Source organism: Prinia subflava, chromosome 2, assembly GCF_021018805.1.
Source record: "Prinia subflava isolate CZ2003 ecotype Zambia chromosome 2, Cam_Psub_1.2, whole genome shotgun sequence".
In the NCBI taxonomy this organism is placed as follows: domain Eukaryota; kingdom Metazoa; phylum Chordata; class Aves; order Passeriformes; family Cisticolidae; genus Prinia; species Prinia subflava.
Genome location: NC_086248.1, coordinates 57,737,322 through 57,761,005, shown reverse-complemented (window position 1 = coordinate 57,761,005; position 23,684 = coordinate 57,737,322). Strand labels below are relative to the sequence as shown.

At 40.8% G+C, this 23,684-nt stretch overlaps 1 protein-coding gene across 2 annotated transcripts in view; it reads right to left on the bottom strand.

Annotated features, from left to right (window-relative positions):
• PPP1R14C (protein phosphatase 1 regulatory inhibitor subunit 14C) overlaps positions 1 to 23,684 on the bottom strand; it is a 52,634-nt gene that overhangs the window by 3,351 nt on the left and 25,599 nt on the right. The window contains exons 2-3 of one of the 2 annotated variants that reach the window (XM_063391868.1): positions 9,464 to 9,547; positions 8,090 to 8,122 (exon numbers count right to left, since the gene is read on the bottom strand). In XM_063391868.1, the coding sequence (XP_063247938.1) occupies positions 8,090 to 8,122; positions 9,464 to 9,547 (117 nt within the window). The remainder of the gene's footprint in view (positions 1 to 8,089; positions 8,123 to 9,463; positions 9,548 to 23,684) is intronic. The other variant, XM_063391869.1, reaches the window with a different exon arrangement.

Here is a 23,684-nt window from a genome sequence, read left to right as displayed (position 1 = left end):
TTCTTGCCTTAGAAAAACTTTCTAAATTCAATCTGTTCAAGCCACAGATACTCTACAAGAAGACACTGCATCTGGAAACTCTCCAGCAGCTTCATAGAAGTTACTTTTTAATATAACATTACAGCAAAATAGAGGAATTCCTCCCCTTATACTTTGAAGAGTTATCACAAGCACCTTCTTTTGCAAAACAAGATATTTGCTTGAAGTTTTAACACCACATGGAAACTTCTTAATCCTGCCAAAATAAAACTGTTTAATCCCCTATAGGAGATCTGAAGCAACTTCACCTGTTCTTGAGGCAGAGAAGGCATTCATTTGAGCAAGTACATATAGTAATTTAAAATGCTTTATCCCTCAGGAACTTTTTTTTTCATGGAATAAGGGTCTGCAGTAGCAAAGAGTAAAACCCAACAAGAGCATTTTGCATAATACAGTAGCACTGTTGTGCACTTCCCGTGGACATCCAAACCACAACACTGATTCATCACATTCCTGATTTAAGTATCACTTTGCAACTGACACTTACACGGAGCTGTCTGTCATTAACACAGTTGTGCTCCCGTGCTTGTGCCTTTTTTCTTGCTTTGCAGTTCCCCACAAAGGAAGAGCCAAGTTCTAGAAAAGATGCACATTTTCCCTCACGGAGGCAGGAACGGAGACTTCACAGCATTTCAATAAACCTCCACTTTGTAACTAACCAACTCAGGTTTATCTCAGCAATACCCATTTTGTTTTCTTAAGCCGTCGCTCAAAAATTGCAGTGTTGTTCCTTGTGGCCATTTGAGTCAACACCTCATATCCACATCTATCTCCACCCCATATACAAAAATCATTTTACACAGAGCATTTTACTGAAATCCCCTCTAGCAAGATACACTGAAATTTAGCATCAGACGTTTGAAAGCTGATCATGTACTAATCTATGTTAAAAGCACTTCCGTAATATAGGTTGAATTATCTACCTACATATACTGATTTAATTCATGGAGTTAAAAAACAAGAATAATTCAGTTAAGGATTAGAGAACTTACTCATTATTCCTTGAAGGGTTATAGCCAGAAATACACAGGGTACATGCACTTCTAATACAAGAAAAATCTCATACCATCACCTTGTGTCTTGGTAAATTTAAAAAATTGAAAGTTTTTAAAATGTGCAAAAATGAATGCAAACTTGGTTAAAATTCTTTTTTGCACATTTTTTGCAAGGAGGCACCCTTTTACAAGTATTGAGAATCTTGTTAATTTGTAATACTAAATCATTGTTTCTAGAAGACATCTTTCTAATTCTAAAGGCAAAATTTTAATGAGAGACAGACTGAATCTGTAGTTCATTTGAACTCATCTATATTCAGCCTCAGGCAAAAAAATAATAAAGGCAAAAAACAAAGGTGAAATGGTAATTCAGCAAAGGGGAGGAAATCATTTCACCTCTCTGCTTTGGTGGTGTGACTCATTGTTTTAATGAGGTCATTTGACAGACAATGAATTCCAGACTTCCTATTCAAGTTTTCCAATTAATTCTGGAGACTAATTAGACTGCCTCTCCAGATTTCTCTTCCTCATACAATACACGTGTAGTAGGACTAGTTTTTAAACTAAAATTTAGAGTTGCTAGTCCTCCTGCTTCACTAGAGTATAAAATGAATCCTAAGCCAGTTTTCCTTCACAGCTTTACTTCCCTATAGCCAAGTCAAAACTCAAGATTTCCTTAACAGATTGCCCATGGCTATTTCTCAGAGATGGCTTCATTATTTGGGAGTAAAACCTCAAGTCAGCCTGGAGAGCAATCCCACAGCTACTTGGGAAAGAACCTAAATAATAACCCATCTTACTGCCAAACACCTTCTCTTCCACACAGGCTCAAACCGCCCCAAAGCCAATTGAACAGAAAGAAGGGAAGTGCTTTGGGAGAACAGGGCCAGAAGGTGCAGCATCTCTGCAGCCTCACTGAACGAGGGCCTCTCCAGTGAGGCCACAGCACCATCAGTGTCCAGAGCACTAAATTTTTGCAGCAATTTAGCTTCTTGGTGAGCTCTGTATAAGGCACTAACTACATACCAAAAAGCTTAGCTACAGTAAAGACTTGCAGCCCAATTGTTCTCCAACTCAGCAGCACATAAACAAGCACAGCTTATTCTTGTCAAATCACCACTTGCTCTTCCATTCTGATATTGCTATGGGTATTTATAAGTTGTAATTGTGAGTACTTGCAGAAATGAAAACATGCAAGCTTAATTCCCTCCAACACTGTAGTACAATTTAGGGCAGATCTCAGCAGGCACATAAAAAGTTGTAGTTCACTGAATTCAGTGGTCAACTGGATGAACAAGAAATTATGTTTTACTGGAAATGCATCTGCCTGCATTGTTCTTGAACAAGCATGTTTTCTAACCTTTTTTCTCTACAAATTCTCCTATTTCATTTCAAGTAATATGGACACAAAATACATTTTCTGTGACTTAATAATTTACCACCCATCAGCTGCCCTGGCTTGCCCACATGTAAGGCAGCACACGGCACTGGGGCTTTAGGACACATCTGCGGTGACTATTGCTTCTTGTGGGTACCCCACATATTGCTGCCTTGCAACTACATACAAAAAACAAACAGTAAGATTAACTTGAAATAATTCATAACAAATTAGGAGCAAAATAAACATACGGTCCTTCAAAAGTTCTGGGGTTCTGTTTCAGAAACATTGAGCTTTCTATTCATGCCTGCATACTAGCACCATACTTTATGTCAATACATACACAAAATAGCTTTTATCTTTAAAAACCACAGTGCCTAGACCACTTGCATCACAAGCCTTTCATTTGCTCCAACTAGGAATTAAACTTGGAGAAACATACAGTTAAACAAATGCATCTCTACCTTTTTCAAAAGCGTTAAAAACTGTTGGAACAGCCCAGCCACTGAAGTAATTGAGTAGTCAGTAACTTAAATCTCTGCCCAAGTTCTCCACAAAATATGCACAACAATTCAACAGTTTGTTTGCAAAAATTATTATTAGAAGTTTCCAGAATATTTCTTTAATGATGCATTTTCATCTCCTTTTTCTCCCATTTTGCACTAAGTGAAGAACTGTACTAACAAAATAGATCCTGCCTGAATGGGAGAGATCTCCAGCACATTCATCTGAAGCTTTGTATATTTCTATTAAAAAAGAAAGAAGTAAATAAGCTGCAAATCTAATTTATCCAGTTCTTTTTAAACACTCATTATCTGCAGACCTTGTGTTGCTCAGCTACATCTTTTGGAGTCAGTAAGCATAAAAAATGCCCACGCATTGGATTTTTCTTCCAAAGCAGTTTAAGAGTTTCCTTGTCACTTCTCCTGTCATCACATTGGCAGTTCCACTAGTGGAAGCTCTAATTCACATCAGCCACAAATATTTCATGTTTTCTCCAATGCCCAGTCTAAATGAGTGGCCTTGCTGTTATCAATAGCAGACATAACAGCAATACAGATTCAGTCAGCCTTCTTCAAATTATGTGCCTTGAAAAAACCTCATTGATTTCACAATCACAACTGTCTTCCTATCCTAAATAAGAGTATTGTGAAGTATCTAAATATCATCATCAAGATTGCAGATTATATTTAAACTTGTTATATTCATTTCTAACATTAAGATCCTCCACCATCAAATGATGACAGAGAATACCAGACAGAACTGAAACAGCAACTCAACACAAGTCAGAGTGGGATTTTCCACAGGTGACATGTGGGACCGCACAAAGAACTGACTGCTCTGACACATAGATGATGCAGGAAGAGGATGCTGCTCCCTGCTCCTCTTCAATTACAAAAGTTCAGATCCAAAATTTGATTTTGGCACTGATTTAGCAGATATCATATTCTTTAAGTTTGTGTACATAATAAGTTTTTACATAAAGGTATCACATTAGGCATATTTCTATACAAATTAAAACAGCCATAATTGCTGCTTAAGAAAAGCTTTTAGTATTTTAAAACACATTCACAAGTCTAGCTATATTTCCATTAGAATACAGGTTTTGTAACAGTTCCTCATAAGTTACTGAGCTATTATCTTCGGCCAAATTGTTAAAGAGGCTGGGAACTCTTTCCATCTTTTCCATCTTTTAAGTGACCTGGATAACTCAGCTTCCACTGATGAAAAATCAGTCTAGGATACATACAAAAGCTCCTCAGTCTTTCCTTAACCTTTAGTCTAAATGGAAGATACTGAGCAAAACGGACTTCAGACATACATTTTCAGGTTTATAGGGTTTTTTTAACAGTTGGGTAAGAGCTTGGAGTTATCAAGCTTTCTGCCTGTATCACTTTTCTTAACGTTCTGAATAGCAGGGCCATCATATTATATAACTTTCTCCCCATTTAGGGATGACTACTTTTTGCAAATTGTATAATTCTTGATGATAAGAACCCTAGTGCACTTGACAGACTGTATTTCATTGGTCAGGAGAAATTCCATTAGCTCATATCCATTCTCCACAAATCTTCTAAAAATCCTTTCACAAGACAACTACCTCAATAGTTTTAAATGATTGCAAATATAAAAGGATTGCAGATTTTCTAGACAAGGTGTGGATCGTCATATAGAAGGTTTAAGCCAATGAAAAGGCTTAGTCCGCACATGGCAGGATAAGAATCACTATTTTTAAGTGGCCTAAGCAAGCAGTCATGCAGTATTAATGGGTTTATCATTCCATAGATGAAGGAAAGTTGCTGTTGTAAAATAGTCCTGGGATGTGACTCATTTTGGAAGCTATCCTCACAGAATCACAGAATCAATTAAGTTGGAAAAGGCCTCAGAGATCAAGTTCAAACTATGACCAAACACCACCTTGTCAACTAGACCATGGTGTGAAGTACTTTCCTTGAACACCTCCATGGTGGTGATTCCACCATCTCTTGGGCAGCCCATTCCAATATCTATCAACCTTTTTGTGACGAATTTCTTCCTACTATCTATCCTAAACTCCCCTGCCATAGCTTGAGGCTGTCCTCCTATCACTAGTTCCTGGGAGAAGAGGCCAACCCCCACCTGTCTACAGCCTCCCTTCAGATAGCTGTAGAGAGTGAGTGGATTAAGTACCCTCTCAACTTGGCTATCTCTAAAGATTATAAAGGAAGATGGATATTCTCCTAGATAAAGGACCTGCCTCCATCTCATCCACAGAGGCCTGAAGACACAAGTCACCAGTTCAGTATTAAAATCTCACCTTGATCCAGGTGCCTTGAGGGCAGACAAGGACACATGTCCAGGGTGTTGTTTCCTTTGAACTGCCACACCAACTTAATTTACCAGTATGGCATAAACCTTTCCTGTACAACCCAGGAAAGGTCATTTGACCTCCGCCTTCAGATAACACAGAGATGAGAGGTCAGCACACAAGTGACTGTTAAGCTCTTGTATCTGCCCCTCCCACCTAGTCATGACTTGAGCTTTCTCTTAGTAGCCTCTGACAAGAGCCACGTCAGGCTCCACATGGTGTATCTGTCTTCACACCTATCTTAAGAAGAACCACCAAGCACTTGTTTGGAGAAGGCTGACAGGGTCATCTATGGTGTAGCATTACTACAGTGAGACAGCTGAGGACTTGGCATTATGGCATCTCCATAATGGGAGACGTGTGTTATCTGCTGTAAGGAAACCAAGACACAACAACAAACTCTACAGGTGTTATCAGGTGAGTCTTTCTGGGTGAATTCCCTTCACTGTCAAAATGTTTGTACCAGCAACTATAATAGCAATTCTGGAGAATCTTCCCAATCTACCATAGGAATCAATAATAACGGAAAAGCCTTGAAGAAAATACATCATGGACTGTGAAGTGCCTATTCAACCACACCAGCAGTTCTTCCTGAACTTCCAGTTCTTCCCCACCAGTTTATGTGGCTACAGCTGCAGATATTACAGAAGAACCAACCTATTTGCAGCCTTGTTTCAAAACCAAACAACTGGCTTCTAGTCATGCACAGCTGAAAGGTCTCTGACAAGAGGAATCCTGTAAGCCAACCCCTCTATTAAACACTGTGCAGCAGCCATTTCTGGGAAAGAACTGACTGTAAATGGAACTAACAAACTGACCCATGACCTAGACTTCTGATTTTTACAATTAGTCCAAGTGGGTTTTTTTACAATATTTACTCTTCCCAGTAAGTACACGTTACTGTATGAAAATCAGGCTATATTGGCACTGGACACTAATAGATACCCAAGATGAAAGCTGAGTAACTAAATCCCATTAATACAGGTTATCCCACAATTTTTTTCAAGTCCATTCACACAAACAATTAACCGAGCTGCATATCTGCATAACAGTTTGTCATGGGTTGGCACTGGCTAGATGTTAATGTACCTATGAATAATGTTTTTTCTCTAACAACTCCTGTGGGATGTGATCAGGAACAGAGCAGAGCAGGCTTAAATCTTGAAAACAAAAAAAACCACTAAAACTTTATTCTATTACAGAAGAACAGCGATAGAAAAACTCTTAAACACACACAGAGACAGAAATAAAAACTTCTTAGGACATTTTTTCTCTTCTCTCAGTTTCTATCTCCCACACATTACTCTTCACAGACTAAACTTTTGGGTTTTAGATTAAACAATCACTACTCAAAAAAAACCAAACTAATCTTTAGTTCAGCAAGGGAGAGAGGAGTCTCTCTCGCACTACAGACTGTTCTTCAGAACACACAGGTCTACTCTTTATGTGTTCTTACGTCACCCGTGGCACTGCCCGGAGAAGTCTGCCAGGGTGACTCTCTCTTTTTCCTATGTCCAGCGCTCTCACCTCTGTCTCATAGGCCAAAACTGCATACAGGGCTTTTTAAGGATGCTGCATGCCGAGCTCTCTTCCTTTTTACCCAGGGGCCGGGGTTCCAGGAGCAGGTCTGCCCTGAGGGCAGAGGGTGCCACCTCACCCTCTCCCTCTTTTCTCTGCTCGCTCTACTCTTCAAGTGCCAGTCACTGTAGCAAAAGCAGGGGCAGCTGCATCTACCTAAAATGCAGTTTATGTTCAAAAGAGACTTAAGTTCAGTCTATGGCTGACATTATGCAAGAAAAGTCTAGCTCCGAAGGCTACTCCTCTCATTCTTTGCCCATCAGGTTCCTTCTAATCGTGCTTTATCACCTCGGTCCCAGGCCGCTTCTTTCTCCTTTTTTCTAAAATCACCAGTCATGAGAATTAATGTCTAAGAAAAGTTTCTTTCTGCCAAGCAAGGGTTAATAGCTTCTATCTCCCAGCAGGGTGCAGGCTCAGGCACTCCCAGGCTCGGCAGCTCTCACGTGGCTGGGCACCTTCTCCCGGAGTTTGAGGGGGGAAGAGGGGGTGAGCACACACAGAAGGCACTTCCACAGTTTTCCACCCCTCCATCCTGGACGGATCAGCTCAGTTCCAGTCCTGTCCACTCTCTTCTCTTCCCCCGGGGCTCCGGCTTACTTGAGCCCGACCATGTGTTTTCCCCTCCCCCACCCAGCCTCGTGGCTGGGCAGGGGAAGGAGGCCTGACACATCTCTCTGCTGAAACCGGGATCTGAAAAGAGGCCTAACCCCCTTGGGGTCCTGCTTTTAACTATTTGTGTCCTCAGAGGCGTGTCTAAACTTCCGAGTGACCAATCCAGGTGCCAGCAGAAAAGCTGATTACTGATTGGACTGCCCACATCCCCCTGGAAAAATTCACCTCTCCCACAACTACGACACAGTTCTCAGAATAAATTTTACTGCCCTAGATAAAATTAAATGATTTCACAGTGAAGAGCACAGTCCAACACACAAATATTTTAGCCATCTCATGAGAACTATATATAGTTTTCTTATAACATGGCAGCTTTAAAAGTCAGTATAGTCATTAAGGACATTACAGCAAACAATACTGATAGTTCAGTGGGAATGACCAGCAGTTCCTCCACAGGGTACAATCACATTCCAACTGTAGCTAAGTGACAAGCACAAACATTTTCAGGATATAAAGCTCCTAGTCTATCAACTAGCCATTAATATTCATCTAGTTACTTTATCATAAGAATAAAGTTACTTTAGCTTGAACATAAGTACTGTTTCCACAGGTTAATAGCATTTTAAAAAAGTCTTTTACCTCTGTTGGTTTGTAGCAATCTACAAGAGTTTCCTAGAAGCAAAATATGAAAGTGTCAGTATCCATACAGAGTAATAATGAACATAAACAACATGGTATGAAACCTGGAAAGGGAGGGGAGAAAAAAAAGGAAAAAGAACAGGAATCACTGAATGAAGATGTTACTGAAAACCCAGAGTTATACAAGTCACCTTTGCTCCCTACATGGATCAGAATGATTTGTACCAGGAGAGAAATAATGGCTTCTTTCTCCAGGTAGGAAGTTACAAAATCCCTGTCTCCCAGAAAAACTGAAAAGAGGAGGAGAATCCAAGAACATTTCTCCCAGGAACAGACACATGAAAGGCGGCTTTCTGTGAGGACATGAGAGTCTTCGCAATGCAGAAATAGAGACGTTAGTTATTCCTAGCAGGGCATTCCTAGCAGGGGGCTGCTGTAGCTGGTTTAGGCAGAAGCAGCAAAGCTATTTATGAATGCTGAGCAAAGAGCCTGGGGCCATGCCCCATGTCTCTGTGGCTGGCCAGTGGGCAACAGGAAAATAGTGCTAACAGGCACTAAAATGAGATATGCTGCATTGAAGCACCACATTAATCACCTCCCAGAAGCAAGCTGAGGGCAAGCCACAACTCTGGAACAGTTTTCCTTCTCTTAGTGCATCTGAAAAGATTACAAATGGAGACATTTCCTATTGGTTTTATATGTTCATTTCGAGAGAGAGATATTAGGGCAATGATGTTCCTTTTCTTCTCCCCCTCATTCTTCCATTCATTAACTCCTACCTCACACACGATTCAAAGATTTAGAGAGCTGGTTTAAACTGTGTAATTTCAGTAGATAGCTTTTGAATTTCCCTACTAATTCCTGTTCCTGACCATCTTACCCTTTCTTTGAACTTTTTGGGTTCCAATTTCTATCTGGACAGAAATAACTGCCAGTAGTTGAAGCACAAGGGAAGAGTTCTGGTCTGTATACACATTTTTACTGCTGAAGTGCATCACAGAAACTATCTGGTCATCATAACCAACTCTCAGCCATATAACTTTTTCCATGTGCTGTTCTTTGTTTTCCTGTTTTCTGTTCTTTATTTCATATACTTGCACAAATTGGAATGAGGCAAATTTGGCTTAGCATACTTTCCTCTATTACTGGGTTCTTTGAACTTTTATTTACTTGTGTTATCACCTACCTTCCAAAAAAATTTTATCTGAAAGGATTTTGATTACCTTTGAATAGTCTGGTAGACTATGCTAGACTAGACCTAGAAGTCTCCCCATTCTAATTCTACATTTACAGTGGATTCAATCAAATGCAAGATATCGATCCAGATGCATTACTTCAGCCACCTTCCTATTTAAAATAATAAAATAATATTACCTGTAATTTGAGAGCTCTCTCCTCTTCATTGGCTGCATCAAGAAGGTCATCAATGTCAATTTCTACCTCTGGCATTTCTTCTTCCTGAAATGCACAAATACCCACTTAGTCCATAGGGCTATCTTTTAACTAACCCCAAAAGCAGCCTAGTGATAGCACACAAACCCATACTCCTGGAGCCAGACAAGGAAATCAATAGGGACGCTGGCTTGATTCCTTGCTCCCAGGCCAGCACCAGGCCAAGCCTCACAGGAGGTGACAGCTCTTAAGCAATGCTTTGTTCACAGCCAGGATGTGTTACTAACTCATGGCCAGCATGACATGTCGTGCTAGTCTCACAGTACTGGGCAAGAGGATGAAGAAGAAAAAGTAGAAAGAAGAGGAAGTAGACAACAACTGCAGCATGCCACAAAATTGTTTTGAAAGCATTTTTGACTGGACTGCTTTTCTTGGTAACACTGTGGAAAATCTCCCTTGTGTAAAGTTGGCTTACAAGGATGACATCCATGCTCCACCAGAAGAACTCAGATTTTCAGTACCTGCAGTGAAGCACAAAGTCTAAGGCATAGAATACTTTAGAGAATTTTTCTTAAACCTCCTCCACCCCCACACTTCTTTCTCTCTTTGCATTACCAACACATCAGATGCCTTGTTCCCTGAGTCAGAGCAGCAGTCCATATATTTTGAAGGACCCTTGGGCTCTAGAATCCCAATGAGAATTTACCATCCACAGATATCACCATTTATTTCATTTTCAGTTATGCAAAAAACATTCTGCTGGCCATTTTATACATTTTATCATCAAAATTGTTAAGCAGCTCCCTGCTGTACATACTAAACACTGGCCTCAGCCACTCTGCCACACCAAGTCCAGCCTTGACAGCAGCCTCAGAGCCATGGCACACAGCTCCTCTGTTGCCCCTCCTCCATCTAAACCAACACATGGGCACTGCAAGACTCTCCTCTCGCACAAGAACACTGCCATCAATCAACTCGCTGATGCGGCATCACTTTGGCACCTACCTAATGAAAACAGGGACTTGAAAGCCTCCAAAGGGGAGGGTATATTTAAGATTCAGGATGGAGCAAAAAGATCACAGCAGCAGCTGCTGCCTTCTTGTGCCCCCTTCTTGTACCAACCCTTTCCAAGATCCTTTAAAGAAGCATTTTAACAAAAATGTGGTGGTTCTAGCAAGTTACAGAAGTTTCAACAACTGTGAAATAATTTAACAGCTCCAACAGCAATCGCCTCAGGTAATAGCAAAATTATTCTTCTACTGGGTAAAAGAGAGTCCAAACATTAGTGATCAAAATAAGTTATTTCAAGTTAATCTAAGTGAAGTTAAGCACCAAAGTGGCAAACAACTAGCTGTATCAAACTCCACCTAAAATGCCAACTGTTCAACACCTCTTTGAGTGTGATGAGGAAGGAGAGAAGTTGGGTGATTAAGTTCCCCATTCTCCATCTCTGAAGGAAAGTGTGCAGGGACACTACAGCACAGTCATGCCTGCAGTTAGAGCCAATGAACAAAAATACACAAAGCACACCCTTTGCCCAATCAGCCTGGTCAGAAAGGAAGTGTGGCCATTTGCTGAGGTGAAGTAAAGACACCAATTACTGTAACAGAATCTCGCAATATAGGAGTTTCTAACCCAGTGCAGTAGATTCACTAGCAATTTAAACGAGAGGAAGAGAAGCGTTCCATAGGCTATATGTTCAGTAAAAGCCATCAGAATTGGAAAGAATGAAGAATAATCCATAACACTGGTATTGTTACTTAGTAGCTTACTATCCCAACTCTATGCTAATTTGCGTATCACACCAAGAACCAGAAATTCCCCACAAAGGTAAAGTAAATCTCCTGAACATTTTATCTAAGCAGCTCAGCCTAAATACTGTTAAGACAGGGTGTCTGGAGTTACTGCTAATATTGTAAACTTATCAAAACACACATCCACTGAACTGTGTAAATAGCAATTGTGCATATGTCTGCATTCAGAAGTGCTGCTCAGCACATTGAATATTTTGTCAGATACACATTTTGAACTCTTGTCTCTTGGAGCAGCACTCTAGCAAACTGAAACAACGTTAAAAAGCAGCAGTGAGGAGAAATTGTCTAGAAGGTATATAATGCTTTTTTGTGATCACACTTCATTGAAGTTGAGTGCTCCTGAAAAGTTAGTTTTACTCTAAATGGTACCAGTTGAGTGGAAGAAACCATTGCTTCTATCCCTCTTCCCTTCTTCAAATCAACTTTCTCCTACATCTTCAAGGTTCACAGTGCCATCAATTCAGAGGGCAACTGCATCAGCAGTTCACTGAAACTTTGGTATAAGAGGTAACACAGCTCCTGTACATCACAAAAAGTGATAACAAAAAATAAATTACAAATATTTCTGAAACAAGGAACTATAATTGTACCTGACACTATGACATTCAATTAAGTTACATTTTCTGTAAAAGATCATGTGTATCTTCACTTCACAGCAGGTTTGAACTCAGACACACAACACAAATGGAGGTGGAAGCCAAAAAAGCTAACTCTTGCTGTTATTTTTGGCTGAATGAACAAATAATCAGAACTTTTTTTCTCTATCTGAACTACTGTGCCTGCATGATCCAAGGAGTTTTACATTAGGCATGCAAAACATGCCCTTAGGTTGGGAGCCTGACCACTCCGTAACAGCTGTAATGACAGAGAGGAAAGACAAAGTCATGCCTTCTGTTTGACAAATTTTATTGGTGACATTAGTCTGGTTGCTCCAATTACAATTCAGCAGCTAGATACAGACTGGGCTGGGCCAAGCCTGAAAGGGTCTGTGAATAGCCAAAGGATGGTAATTTAAGGGTCTTTTTACTGTCATGAGGCTGTGCAAAAAACCGAACACTGCTACCAGTTCTGCTTCAGTAAGAGGGAGACAGAGTGATGCAAACAGCAGAGGATGGGGGTGGGGGGGCAAGAAATCACCAGCAGCATGCTGACAGGGAGCAGCCCCCAGAAAAGCTAAAATAGAAGGGGTGTGGGGGTTCTGGGGGCAAGCATCTATCAACTGAAACTCTTGGAGAGGAGGATGGACACTCTGTTTTTAAGCACCTTCTGCAGTCTGCATTGACAATGTAGGCAGAATATGAGCTGATTTCTGCTTAATCATTCAAAAGTCAGAAAACACCAAAGACAACTTCCATGACATTTAATGCAACTTAAATTCAACCTCACATTGAAAGACAGCCCCACCACTCTTTAGGTTGCATGAATTCTTTCCAGGCTACTGGCAAAAGACCTTGGGCACAGATGTGCATTAAGTAGCAAATAGCTGTAGCAGTTTAAGACATTACAACCTCTCCAGCTGGCAGTGGTGAATGAAACAGAAACAGGTGAACATCCTGTCTCATTAGTGAGACCACAGAAAGGTCTTCAAAATCAGCTCCCACAGCAGCCTAAGCCAAAGGGCTGGATTTTGAAGAGGCATCTTGAAGAAGACTTGCACACTCCAGTATACTGACCATGAGGATAGCACCTCCAGTACAGCAAAATTCTGTCTGTCATCATTCCAAGTATCTACTAATTAAACATCGATTGGAGGCTTTAAAATTCAAAGGGCAATGGTAGCCCTATGGATAATTTCCCACTATAAATCCAACTGGCAAATTAACCTATTATCCCACACCCTCACTGTCATTCACTGTGCACCATCACAATTGCAGTGCTGGGAAATAATTAAATAGTCTTGTTTGATTTTGACTTTAGATTTTAAACCTGGGAAAGAAAGGAGAAGCTAAACATAGCATGAAAAGTTAAAGCCATCGTTTGTATAGTGAATTTGGAAACAGCAGGAAAGGATAACAAGAGAAAAAAAGAAGGAAAAGGAAGGAAAGATGACCATACAATTCAGACAGATGAAAGTTTCAGATTGTATGAATCGGGATTTCTCTAGGAGTCCTGGAAGATCGCCAGTAAGTGATTAAAACCAAACTAGAAAATAGGACCAGTTTTTCTGGAAATATCCATTTAATATATGAAAATATTTATTTATTTTAGAACAGGCAAATAATATCTAATATCTAATAAAGGCAACTCTAAACCAGTTCATCTGCAGACACTGCAAGACAGGGATGCAAGTCTCAGGATGATAAATAAAAAAACCCCATAAATTACCAGGACTAGAAGTCATTGGTTGCATATCTAACCTGGTGGGATTATGAATGGATTGCACTCAGTCCAGGTAAATGAATATGACTAAATAGTAATTTTTAGAAAACAAACAAAAAACCCACCTTACATATTTCTTGTTTCAAAACATTCAGTTTGGGAGGACTTATACATGAGGGCAAAAATGGATAAAAGTGAAAAAAATATATAGTTAAAAAATAGTTTAAGTGATCAAAAATTATTAATCCAGAATTAAAGAAAACTTTTTTATTTAAAGCCAATCCTAGTTAAGTGCAGAGTCAAAATACACAGCTAAAATAAAGCTATTAGCAAGACAAAAAGACTGCCCTAATGATTGGTATAAGGAAGAGAAGATTAGGAAAGGATGCTGAAGACAGCAAGAAGGTACTCAAAAGTGCCAGGGTGAATGAAATTTGCAGTAGGAACAAGAATCCTCAGTAGTAAAACCCAATTACTAAATGACAGCATGTTTTCTCCAATTCTAAAATATTCAGAGCAGTAATGTGATAGCAGACATGATGATCTAATGTTAGACAAGAAAAAAAATTAGCTGTCATTTCTTTTGGTCCAGGTGAAGCAGTTCATGCAACAGTGAACATTAGTTTGTACTGCTGATAATCAGTGAACACATTTAGGATGCTGCTCCCAGTATGATAAAATCTTTAGCATGCAGTTACATATTATTTTCTGCCCCATCAGGCACTTAACTCATTAGCAACCAGTCACTGAGGGTGGAATCTCAAGGGCAGTACACAGACCAAGGCCCCACACTCCCGAGCACATGCCATTCAGTCTTGGCTCCAACTAACAGGTGGAAAAGCCCGTATTGTACCCAATCTGCTCTAACCAGAGCAGCAGCCTCTTCCACCAACAGCACGTCTATCTTCCTCTATCACTCGTTTACTGAATAAAAATGCAGAGCCATTCAAGGCAAAGTTACCAGATTTCTCCACTCATTCGAGTCAATAATCATACTATTTATGAATAATCATGATTTATCTGTGGCAGTGTGGCTCTTTGACAGAAATATTCTCTGTGCTGAGCCTGTCCTCAAGTCTGACATCACGTGGGCCCAGTTAAACACACAACAAAGGGTGGACACTAAGTGCACACTGGTCAACAGAACAGCTTTATGCAAGCTGCCCAGTATTCACTGGTGCACCAAATGCATCTACATAGGATGGTATGAAGGGCTGAATAAAAGTCAAGGACACGGTCTCTTCTCTACATGGTCCAGATCTGGCGTACCCTCACCCCGGAGCTGGTATCCATAGCCTTGTGCACACACCACTAGAGGGAGGTAACACTTTGCGAACACAAGGGGCCCTGAAGTTGCTGGTGAAGCACGGAAAGGTCCTCTGAGCCCTACGTACAGTTCTCGGTCTGGAGAACAAGAGTCTAACTTTTATCCTCAAGTACGCATTGCCCTCTGCCTCCTGTTCTTAAAAATGTAGTCCTCCGCTTTAACATCCTGTTCCCTGCAAAATCCTACCACCTCTACTCCTATCTTTTCAGGTATTTGCTTCCACATCCATCCTTTGTACCCACTCTCTGCAACCGAGGGCCAGAGAAAGGACTGCTGGAAGCAGAAAAAGGAGCAACTGAGCTGCCAGGCACCGTGATGAGGGCTTCCTGCCAAGATGAAACTGCAAGAGCCCAGCCCCTTCTAGTTCCCCACAGAGCAAGCTTGCTCACATATGACAATCTTTGAGCTTATTGCCAAACTTCAACAAGTTCAGGCACATGACAAGAACAAGTGAAAGAGGAGGGGAGTTGCCTGATTAAACTGAGAACACTCTCATAAACCGGCCACAGGAATCTCCAATGCACAGCAAATCTGGTCCCTCCTAAACTTCCAAGATCACACATACCAGAGTTTCAACTCTGCTGTTGAAAGTCCTCAAGCAAGGTGGAAAATCACATTTTTTATTTCCTGATTGTAGTCTCAACATCAGAAATAACTGAAGTCTTACCTAAAAAGCTTTCCAAGATATTCCAGCTGAGGCAGGCACAAACTGTGAACCTCCTTAACTCAGATTATTTCAGTTTGGACTAGTTAAACATTTTAAGTGTTTACCAGTTGTTAATTGAAGAGTAATGCCAAGAACAATGCTTATGGAGCTCTGCATGGAGGATTACAAACCTTGCTGTGAAGCAGAGGGGGAGCTTACCTAGGAATTTGCAAAGTCTAGCAATATAGAGGGTGAAACAAAGCTGCAGAAAAGGTGAGAAAGATGGACAGACATTTAAACACACAGTGATGATGTTTACACAGGCAGGCACAGCTGGATCACAGCTTGCTCAGCCTTGTGCACAGTGCACAGTGTGCACAAACTGCATGGTCCAGAAAATGTAGCTATATTAGGGCAGCTTTCACACCAAGAGAACAAACCCTGTTGGCAGAGCATTTATATTCAAGTGTCATAGTTTATTATCACAGCAATTAGATTTCCAGACCAAAGCTTGCCCACAACCACCTGGCTCAGAGAAGAAAGAAACAGGTTTTAAAAAGCCTGTCTGCATCTGCCAATTTACCCTGTGTTGGTTAGTAGATAAGTGGGAAAAAGCCTCAAGCTTATATTAGGAAGTGCACGTAATATTACAAGGAAATCTCAACTAGGAAATCTGTTGGAGATTCATTTCTGAACCCAGGGAACAGGGAGCACTCTCAAGCTCCAAGATCTAAAGCACAACCTAACAGCATCCCAGATCCAGGCCAGTATGCAAGTTAGGTGTGTGTTGCTCCCAGCAGAGACATACTGTAAGAAAAAGCATAGGATTAGGATAAAAGGATACAGCCATACTCCTTGGACAATTGAAAAAGCATGCCTATCCCACAGCCTAGTCAGCCTCTCCTGAAAGAGCACTGTTGTGAATTCTTGGCCTCCTCCATAACCATCTCCATTATGTTTTCCTGTCATACAGTTAGGAGACCAGTTTGAGCAGTAGGTTCCTTACAGAAAAAAGAGGGACACAAAGATTTGATTTAATCAGTCTACATAATGACAAATTTAGAGATTTGGAGTCAAACAACAGGCACATCCTCCCTCTGTGAGCTACGTTATCTGACATGACTTGCCAATTAGTACTTTTGCAAGTTGCCTAGAAAGAGTAAGTAATCAGGGTCACAGATTGTGGGGTTTGAGTTTGGGTGGTGGGAAGGAAGAAGGAATTCAGAACAGAATGATCTCAAGCAGGACAAACCCTATATAAGGATATCACCCTAGGGCAACTGGAACACTAATCCTTTATGTTAATGTTACTTAACAATAGTCAAGAACAGCTCAAACTTCCTTACTTAGAAAGAATCACAAAAACCATGGTGTTAAACACCTGAAAACTTCTGGGAATCCCTCAAGTATAAAGGCATCTTAATGTCCACGTACATGCCAGCAGTTAGGTACAGCTGCAACTTCAGACTTCAAGTGAAAGTGAAAAATATATTAACTTGTCAATGGATATACAGTACACGCAAAGCACTTAAATTCTAGTTGTGAACCTCATTAAAGCAATTAACAACTGATATTTTTAATAATCAGGGGAGGATCACCCACTCAAGCCAAGTTCTTCCATCTCATTACCCAAGCTGGCTCTTTCTCTTGCCTCAGTCACGGTAAAACATTGTTTGTGTCAAGCTGGCACTGTCACAGATCAGCCTCTCCTCTTGGCTCTCAAGTGACAGGAGAGCAGATGAAACAGACAGATGCTATTCCAATTACAAGTTCCATCCAAAGAATCAGCTCCTTTGAAGCAGCACAAGCACCCCAAAGTTTTTTTTACTGTAGAAGTGCATGCAAATACACAGAAATGGCAACAGCACAATCCTGGCACTCAGGTGATACAAAAGGACACAAGACTCTTATGCCCTTAGCCCAGGTGGGGTCCCTCTGTCAGCAAGGAGGGATCAGGGTTTTGGGCAGAGACAAGAACATCAATCCCACAACACAATTCCTGTGAAAGCTCCCTTTATGGGCAAGTCTTTGTGAAAGAGGACAGGGAAAGGACATCCACATGGAGAGCACAGATCTCCCCACCCAGCTTCCCTGAATATCTTCACCCTCTCCCAGAACACAAGCCTTCATGCATTGAAATCCAACACAGAGTCAGCTGCTGTCTTTGCACGTGCCACTGCAGTTTTGTCTTTCCTTCAATTAGAAGGTTAGAGGGTAGAAAGAAGATGACAACACACCACAGTTTCCCCCAGACAAACTCCTTACAGTTACAGGCACTAAATTTAAGTCAGCTCTTAGGTCCTACATCACAACATGGTTAGCATAACATTTTAACCTGTATAAGAAGTGAGGGAAAAATAAGACAGCCAACTGTGTCAAAAAGTCATCTGAAGGAGGGGAAAGGGGAAATTAGGTTAAAGCACAGTGAGACAGGTACAAGCACTGCCAAAACCCTTACTGAAGTAACTCAGAGAAGGGGTGGCAGGGCCAGTTTCTGAGAACAACCCAATATATAGAAACTAAACTGCCTCAGTGCCACACAGCTATGCCAGCATGAAGCTTTAAATCAAACATGGTACCACTTCCCAAACAACAAAAGAGCAAGTAGTTGAAAAAACATTGCTATATGAACTTGAAGGTAGAGCCTTTTAATATTAGCAACTTGCAACAGATGAAGCATCATAATTTCCACGAGCTGCTGCAATGTAGATTCAGGCCTACCTACATCCAGGAGTGGTGGCAATGGGATTTTCAAATGGAGATCAGGGGGTCTCTTTAATTAGTTTGGGCAAAGTAGCCATTAAAATTCACTTTACATTTCTGCATCAATGTGACCACTACTCTCAGAGTTGCTTTTGAGTTCATACAGACCATGTAAAAATGGAGTGCCTCTGCAGAAGAAGAAATCTTGGTTCCTCTCTTTCCACAGTTCTCCAGCCTGTTTGCTAGCAGGGGCCACAAAGCTGATATTGAAAGAACAGTGTGTTACGAGAAAAACTAAGTTTTATTGCACTTAGAGCTCTGCCAACTCAGTTGAGGTCATGCTTGCCTAGCAGACACACTGCCTACTGTTGGTCACCAGCACACCCATCAAGTTTTCTTGCTGGAAGGAAGGCTTTCTATGCTCTGTCAGAAGACCATTCCTCTTTATTTAGATGCCTGGGCTGGCTGCCACATTTCACTGGCTGCATTCTCCCATCAGCAGCAGGGAGGTAACTCATACAGTGTTGGATGCAGCCTGCAACTTCACGAACAGCACTGGAGGCTTGTGCAGGTGCCTTGGCCAAGAAAGATAAATAACAGATCCTTTTACTTTAAATAACAGATCCTTTTACTTTTCCCCACTTCTGTTCAAGATTTTTTCCCTCTCAGGGCTGGTTGTCTTTTTTTTAATTCATTATTATATGGAAGCTAAGGAAGTAATTTGCCAAGAATCAACAGGAGTATTTTTTCCTCTAATTAACTGCTAAATGGAATTTTGGAAAAGTAAAACAAATACATGCATACACTACTTGGTTTTGGTTTTTGTGTGGTTTTTTTTTTGGTTTTTTTTTTGGTTTTTTTTTTTAATCAAATCAATTTTTTGGTATCCTGTGTTTTAACAAGTTTTCAAAAGAGCCTATTATGTAGGTGACTGAAAATACTTACCCTGTACCCTGGACTTGCTATTTTTAGTTTGGTATTTATCTGTTGCTTGAATGGGTGCCTGAAACACTAGTCAGGGGTCACAGTGCTGACTCTGGTCTGTCCATACACAGTAGTTCTTGTATGAGCAGCTGTTTAAGAAGCACTTGCTCAGAACCCCTGCTATAAAGCATCTACCACTGAGTAACCAAAATTGGCTCTGACTTGGAATGGAACAGCTTATAGGGATCCCTAGCTGGCCAAAAAACAGTTTGGCAAGCCTAGCTTGGTTCATGGCCCCATCATTCATTTAAATACATCAGTTTATCAGGAAAATAGAAGTTGAGAGTCAGATACAACTTGTTATTTACTCATCTTTTACTATGTATTTGACAACTTCAGCAAAAATTGTGATAGTCCTTAAAAATCAGATGGTTTTGACTGTGACATTGATGCAACTGCCCAGTACAATAGAAACAGGGCCACTTCCCTTTAACATCCAGAATACCTCTTTGTGCTTTCCTCTCCTGGCTGGGAAATTCTTGCCTAGTCTCCAAGGAAGAGTCATCACGATGCCAATGCAGATGCTTCTATTGAGTTAGAAAAAGCCAGCTTTGCCCAACACTTCTCTGCAGACAAAATAGGCCAAGCCAGTAAGAAATATACAAAGCAAGCTCCATTTCATTACCACTTCAGAATTTAGTAAATGTCTCATCTGAAAATTTTGTATCACTGGAAGACAGAGAAAACAAGTAAGTGCTGGAAGGTGAAGCTGAACGTGTAAGTTCAGACTATATTCTATGTCATTGTAATGTTGTATTAATTCCTTTCAAAATAGGGACTTTCAATGGAATCGTTCAGATCTCTTTCTTGCACTTAAGTGCTATTTTCCCCGCTGGTTTGTTAACTAGGATTTCCATCATGCAGCACCACCCTTCCTTCACACATTTCACAACCTGACATCTGTGCTCATGGGTTCTGTGTCATGTCATTTTTATCTTGTTTTAGTCAATATCTAATTGCCAGCAAGCTTTGAACCACTCACTGTCTTTCCAAAATCCTTTTATTACACCCAAATGTACCATTCTTGAAAAGAATTCAAGTTACCATTTTAGGACACCTCCATTTAAAATATCTCATGAGTCTGTCAGAATTCCTTGCCATTCATTTGGTTTCAAGTACACACATTCACACTTTCCTGGCAGTCTCCAAAAAATGGGCTGTAAGGAGACACTTTATTTCCACATCAAGAGCACATCCTTGCCACCAGAGCACAAATGCAAGAGAAGAATTTATTGCAAAGAAGTCCAAAGCCCAAGTTAAACAAAAGCTTCCAGCAAACCCTTCTGACTCCCAGCTCCTCCCACATTCTTGTACCCATTTCACTACGAAGCCCCCTATGAGCACATTTACCTACCCCAAGAGAAGCTAACCTTTCCTCACTGCCAAAGAACTGCACTTTGAACAGACAGCAAATCTCGTAAATTGTGTTGCCATCTTGAAAATGCAGACTGAGCAAGTGTCCCTGGCAGAGCCTGCAGATGATTTGCAACAACTGTTTTCAGAACAGGTATCAGTCTCACTGCCCTTCAAGAAAGCCTGTAGCACCAGGAACACAGTCATTTCAGCTCCCTTGACCCCTAAACAGCACACTTTTTCAACTGAACTCTCACTTTGCTGTGGTCAGCCTAAAACTTGTTCTCTTCTCCTGTTTCAACTTCAGGATTTATCTTTCTTAAGCAGATGTCAAATATATGTGAAAATGTTTGCCTCCATTTTTCAGAGAGACACAAACATGCAAAGTCAGGACTTGTCAGCAATCTCTAATCATATGCATTGTTTGAAATTGTCACAGGCTGAAGAAGCAGTGTGTTTTCTTCCAAGTGGCATTCCAAAAGAAGTAAGTTATGATGATATGCATATATTTTAAATTGTTTTAAGAAATAAAAGCTTTGTAGCTCCATAACCATAGCCTGAGAAGTAATTTAAGGCATACAGAAGGAGAAAAGTATAATGTCAGGCAAGATTATTTCTTGTTTTGGCTTTGTATAAAAGTAGAAAACTGAAGTAATTCCTGAAGCTTCTAATTTACGTACAGCTTTACTTTTTAAATGCTAAAGAGCCTATCATCTTCCATAACACACTCTCTTGCCAGCAGCTAACATGTGACAGACCTTTTCATATTGGATAATGAAAAATTGTGGTGAGATACACGATCACGACAGTGCTAGCAAGCCCAAAACAGAATGGGGCCAAAGCACTGAGGTGTCCCTCGGCTCCTCAGATAAACAAACAATATTTTCCAAGGCAATATTTTCCAGCACAACCATAAAAATTCCAGATGCTCATGTGACAGCTGCTGGTCCTCACAAATCACTGTAGCAGAAAGATGATGCAGGCAAACAAAGCAAGTCCAGGACTGGTGAGGACCCTTAAAATACATGAATCTGCAGACTGGCAATAGCAAAAACAGAAATTGCAATTGGGCTGAAGTGAATAGAGAGAACTCCAACAGGCTGCTGAAGGGTAAGCACTTATTCCCCTCTCGCCCTCTTCTTAGCAGTACCACTCCCATGCATGTATGTGCTAAAGAAAACAACAGCTTAAACTGTTTCCTATGACTGAACTACAGCTCCAGGAAAAGACTACTTTTTAAAAGCTGTATCAAGCCTAGCCCTTCATTTCCAGGTTTGGAGCCCTATGAGTGACTATAACCCTCACGTTATCAAGTTAACAAAAGTGTGAAAGGTTCCTCTTAAGCATCTTAATTAACACATAGAGGGGGTAAGAAAAAAAAAAAGGAAAACAAAAAAAAAAGAAAAATATGTGAGGAGGAGAAAAAGATTTTAAGAGGAATGTAATTTTCTCAAGTATACCTTAAATGCCAGAAGGCGCCACCTTCAATTATCAGGAATACCAAAGATTCCCAGAAAGGAGAGAACTCACATATATACTCAAGATCTCATTTCTTAAATAGTTTCCTGGTTCTGTAGGGCAACACACACACCAAGACTACCTGGGTGTAGTCTTGCAACTCCTGGAAGTCCCAAACACAGTCAGAGCAATGCTTCTGGTTAGCACTGAGTTTCCAGAGGCCAAAACACGGGTGTGTTATCAGAGGTTTTGTATGCAGCCAACTAGACACAGCTTTTCAGACAGAACCCAAATGAGTACAGCAGTCTTTCAGTTTTCTCCTCAAGTTCTTTCCATGCTATGCAAAGCCCTTCCAGCAGCTTAGGTATATTAAAAATAGAGCCAAACAGTAGCTTCATTGAGACTGATGTTGCACTGAATGGCAATGCTATTTCATGTTACACCATCTAAGCGCATACTATATACACAGTGCACACATACATATACACTAACCCTTCAGGACCATGTTAGCAGACCACAAATATACACCTGCATCCACATATGCATGAACAGTTACCCATTGTTACAGAAAATTATCAGAAGAAAGAGAATGTACACAAATTTCTGCAATGAAAGTGTAGCTAGCAATGCCTTGAAGAAGTATGGCTTGCCACAGCACAGCAGAACATATTAACAAGCCATCTGTTCACTATAACAAGCTCAACAGGATTCATCTTCTAGATGCAGAGATGCTACCTACAGCATGTCCCTTGATCAAGCAGAAAGTTGTTGGATATTGCCAAAGTCTTACCACATCCCTTTCAGAGAGCATGTTACACATATCTGCCACCGGCAGAGTCTGGATTTCAAATCTGCTTTCCCAGGGGCTGTGCCTTTGAGCAGAATTAGTCACACTAACAAGCAGCCCACAGTCAGGTTCCTCCAGCTAGGTACAGGCAGACAAGAACCAGTGCTATTTGCTTAAAGCTCTCAACTTCTCCCACCTTGGAGAAAGATGCATTGTATTTCCAGGAACATGAACACTGAAGAACATGAAATCTGTTCTCAGAGGAGTTACTGGCTCTCTAAAAAGAGACAAGAATGATATTTCTCTCTAGTCTTATGCAAGCAAGATGGCTGATCTTTCAGTCTCTCCCCCTACCCCCCATTGCCATGTTTCTCCCTTCAAACAGAAAAATTATGAAACAGCTGTTGCTTTGCCAGCTTTGTGAGAGGCAAAGAACAGCAGTCAGAAGTAGCAGCAGGGGAACAAGACTGTAATATTCTCTGGCTCCCATCTGTTGAGAGTGGGTTAACAGAAGACAGAGGGCAAGGAAACCAATAGGGACTCCAACATACAGTCAAACATCTCCTTCCTCACCACCTATCCTATGGTCTTCACCTCAATACCCAGCAACTGCAGCAGGAGAAAGGACAAAACTCTTCAAGTTAAATGTACAACATCAATCAAATTAGTATCTTGATAGTGTTCAGAAGCTAGTTGTTTAATTAATACACTGTGCCGCCAGTATTTTGGCTTAGTTGTTACTCTGCCATGTGGCAAACTAGACAAAGCAGATGGTCAATAAGCTCTGTTAAACTGTCAGGGCCAGCTATTAT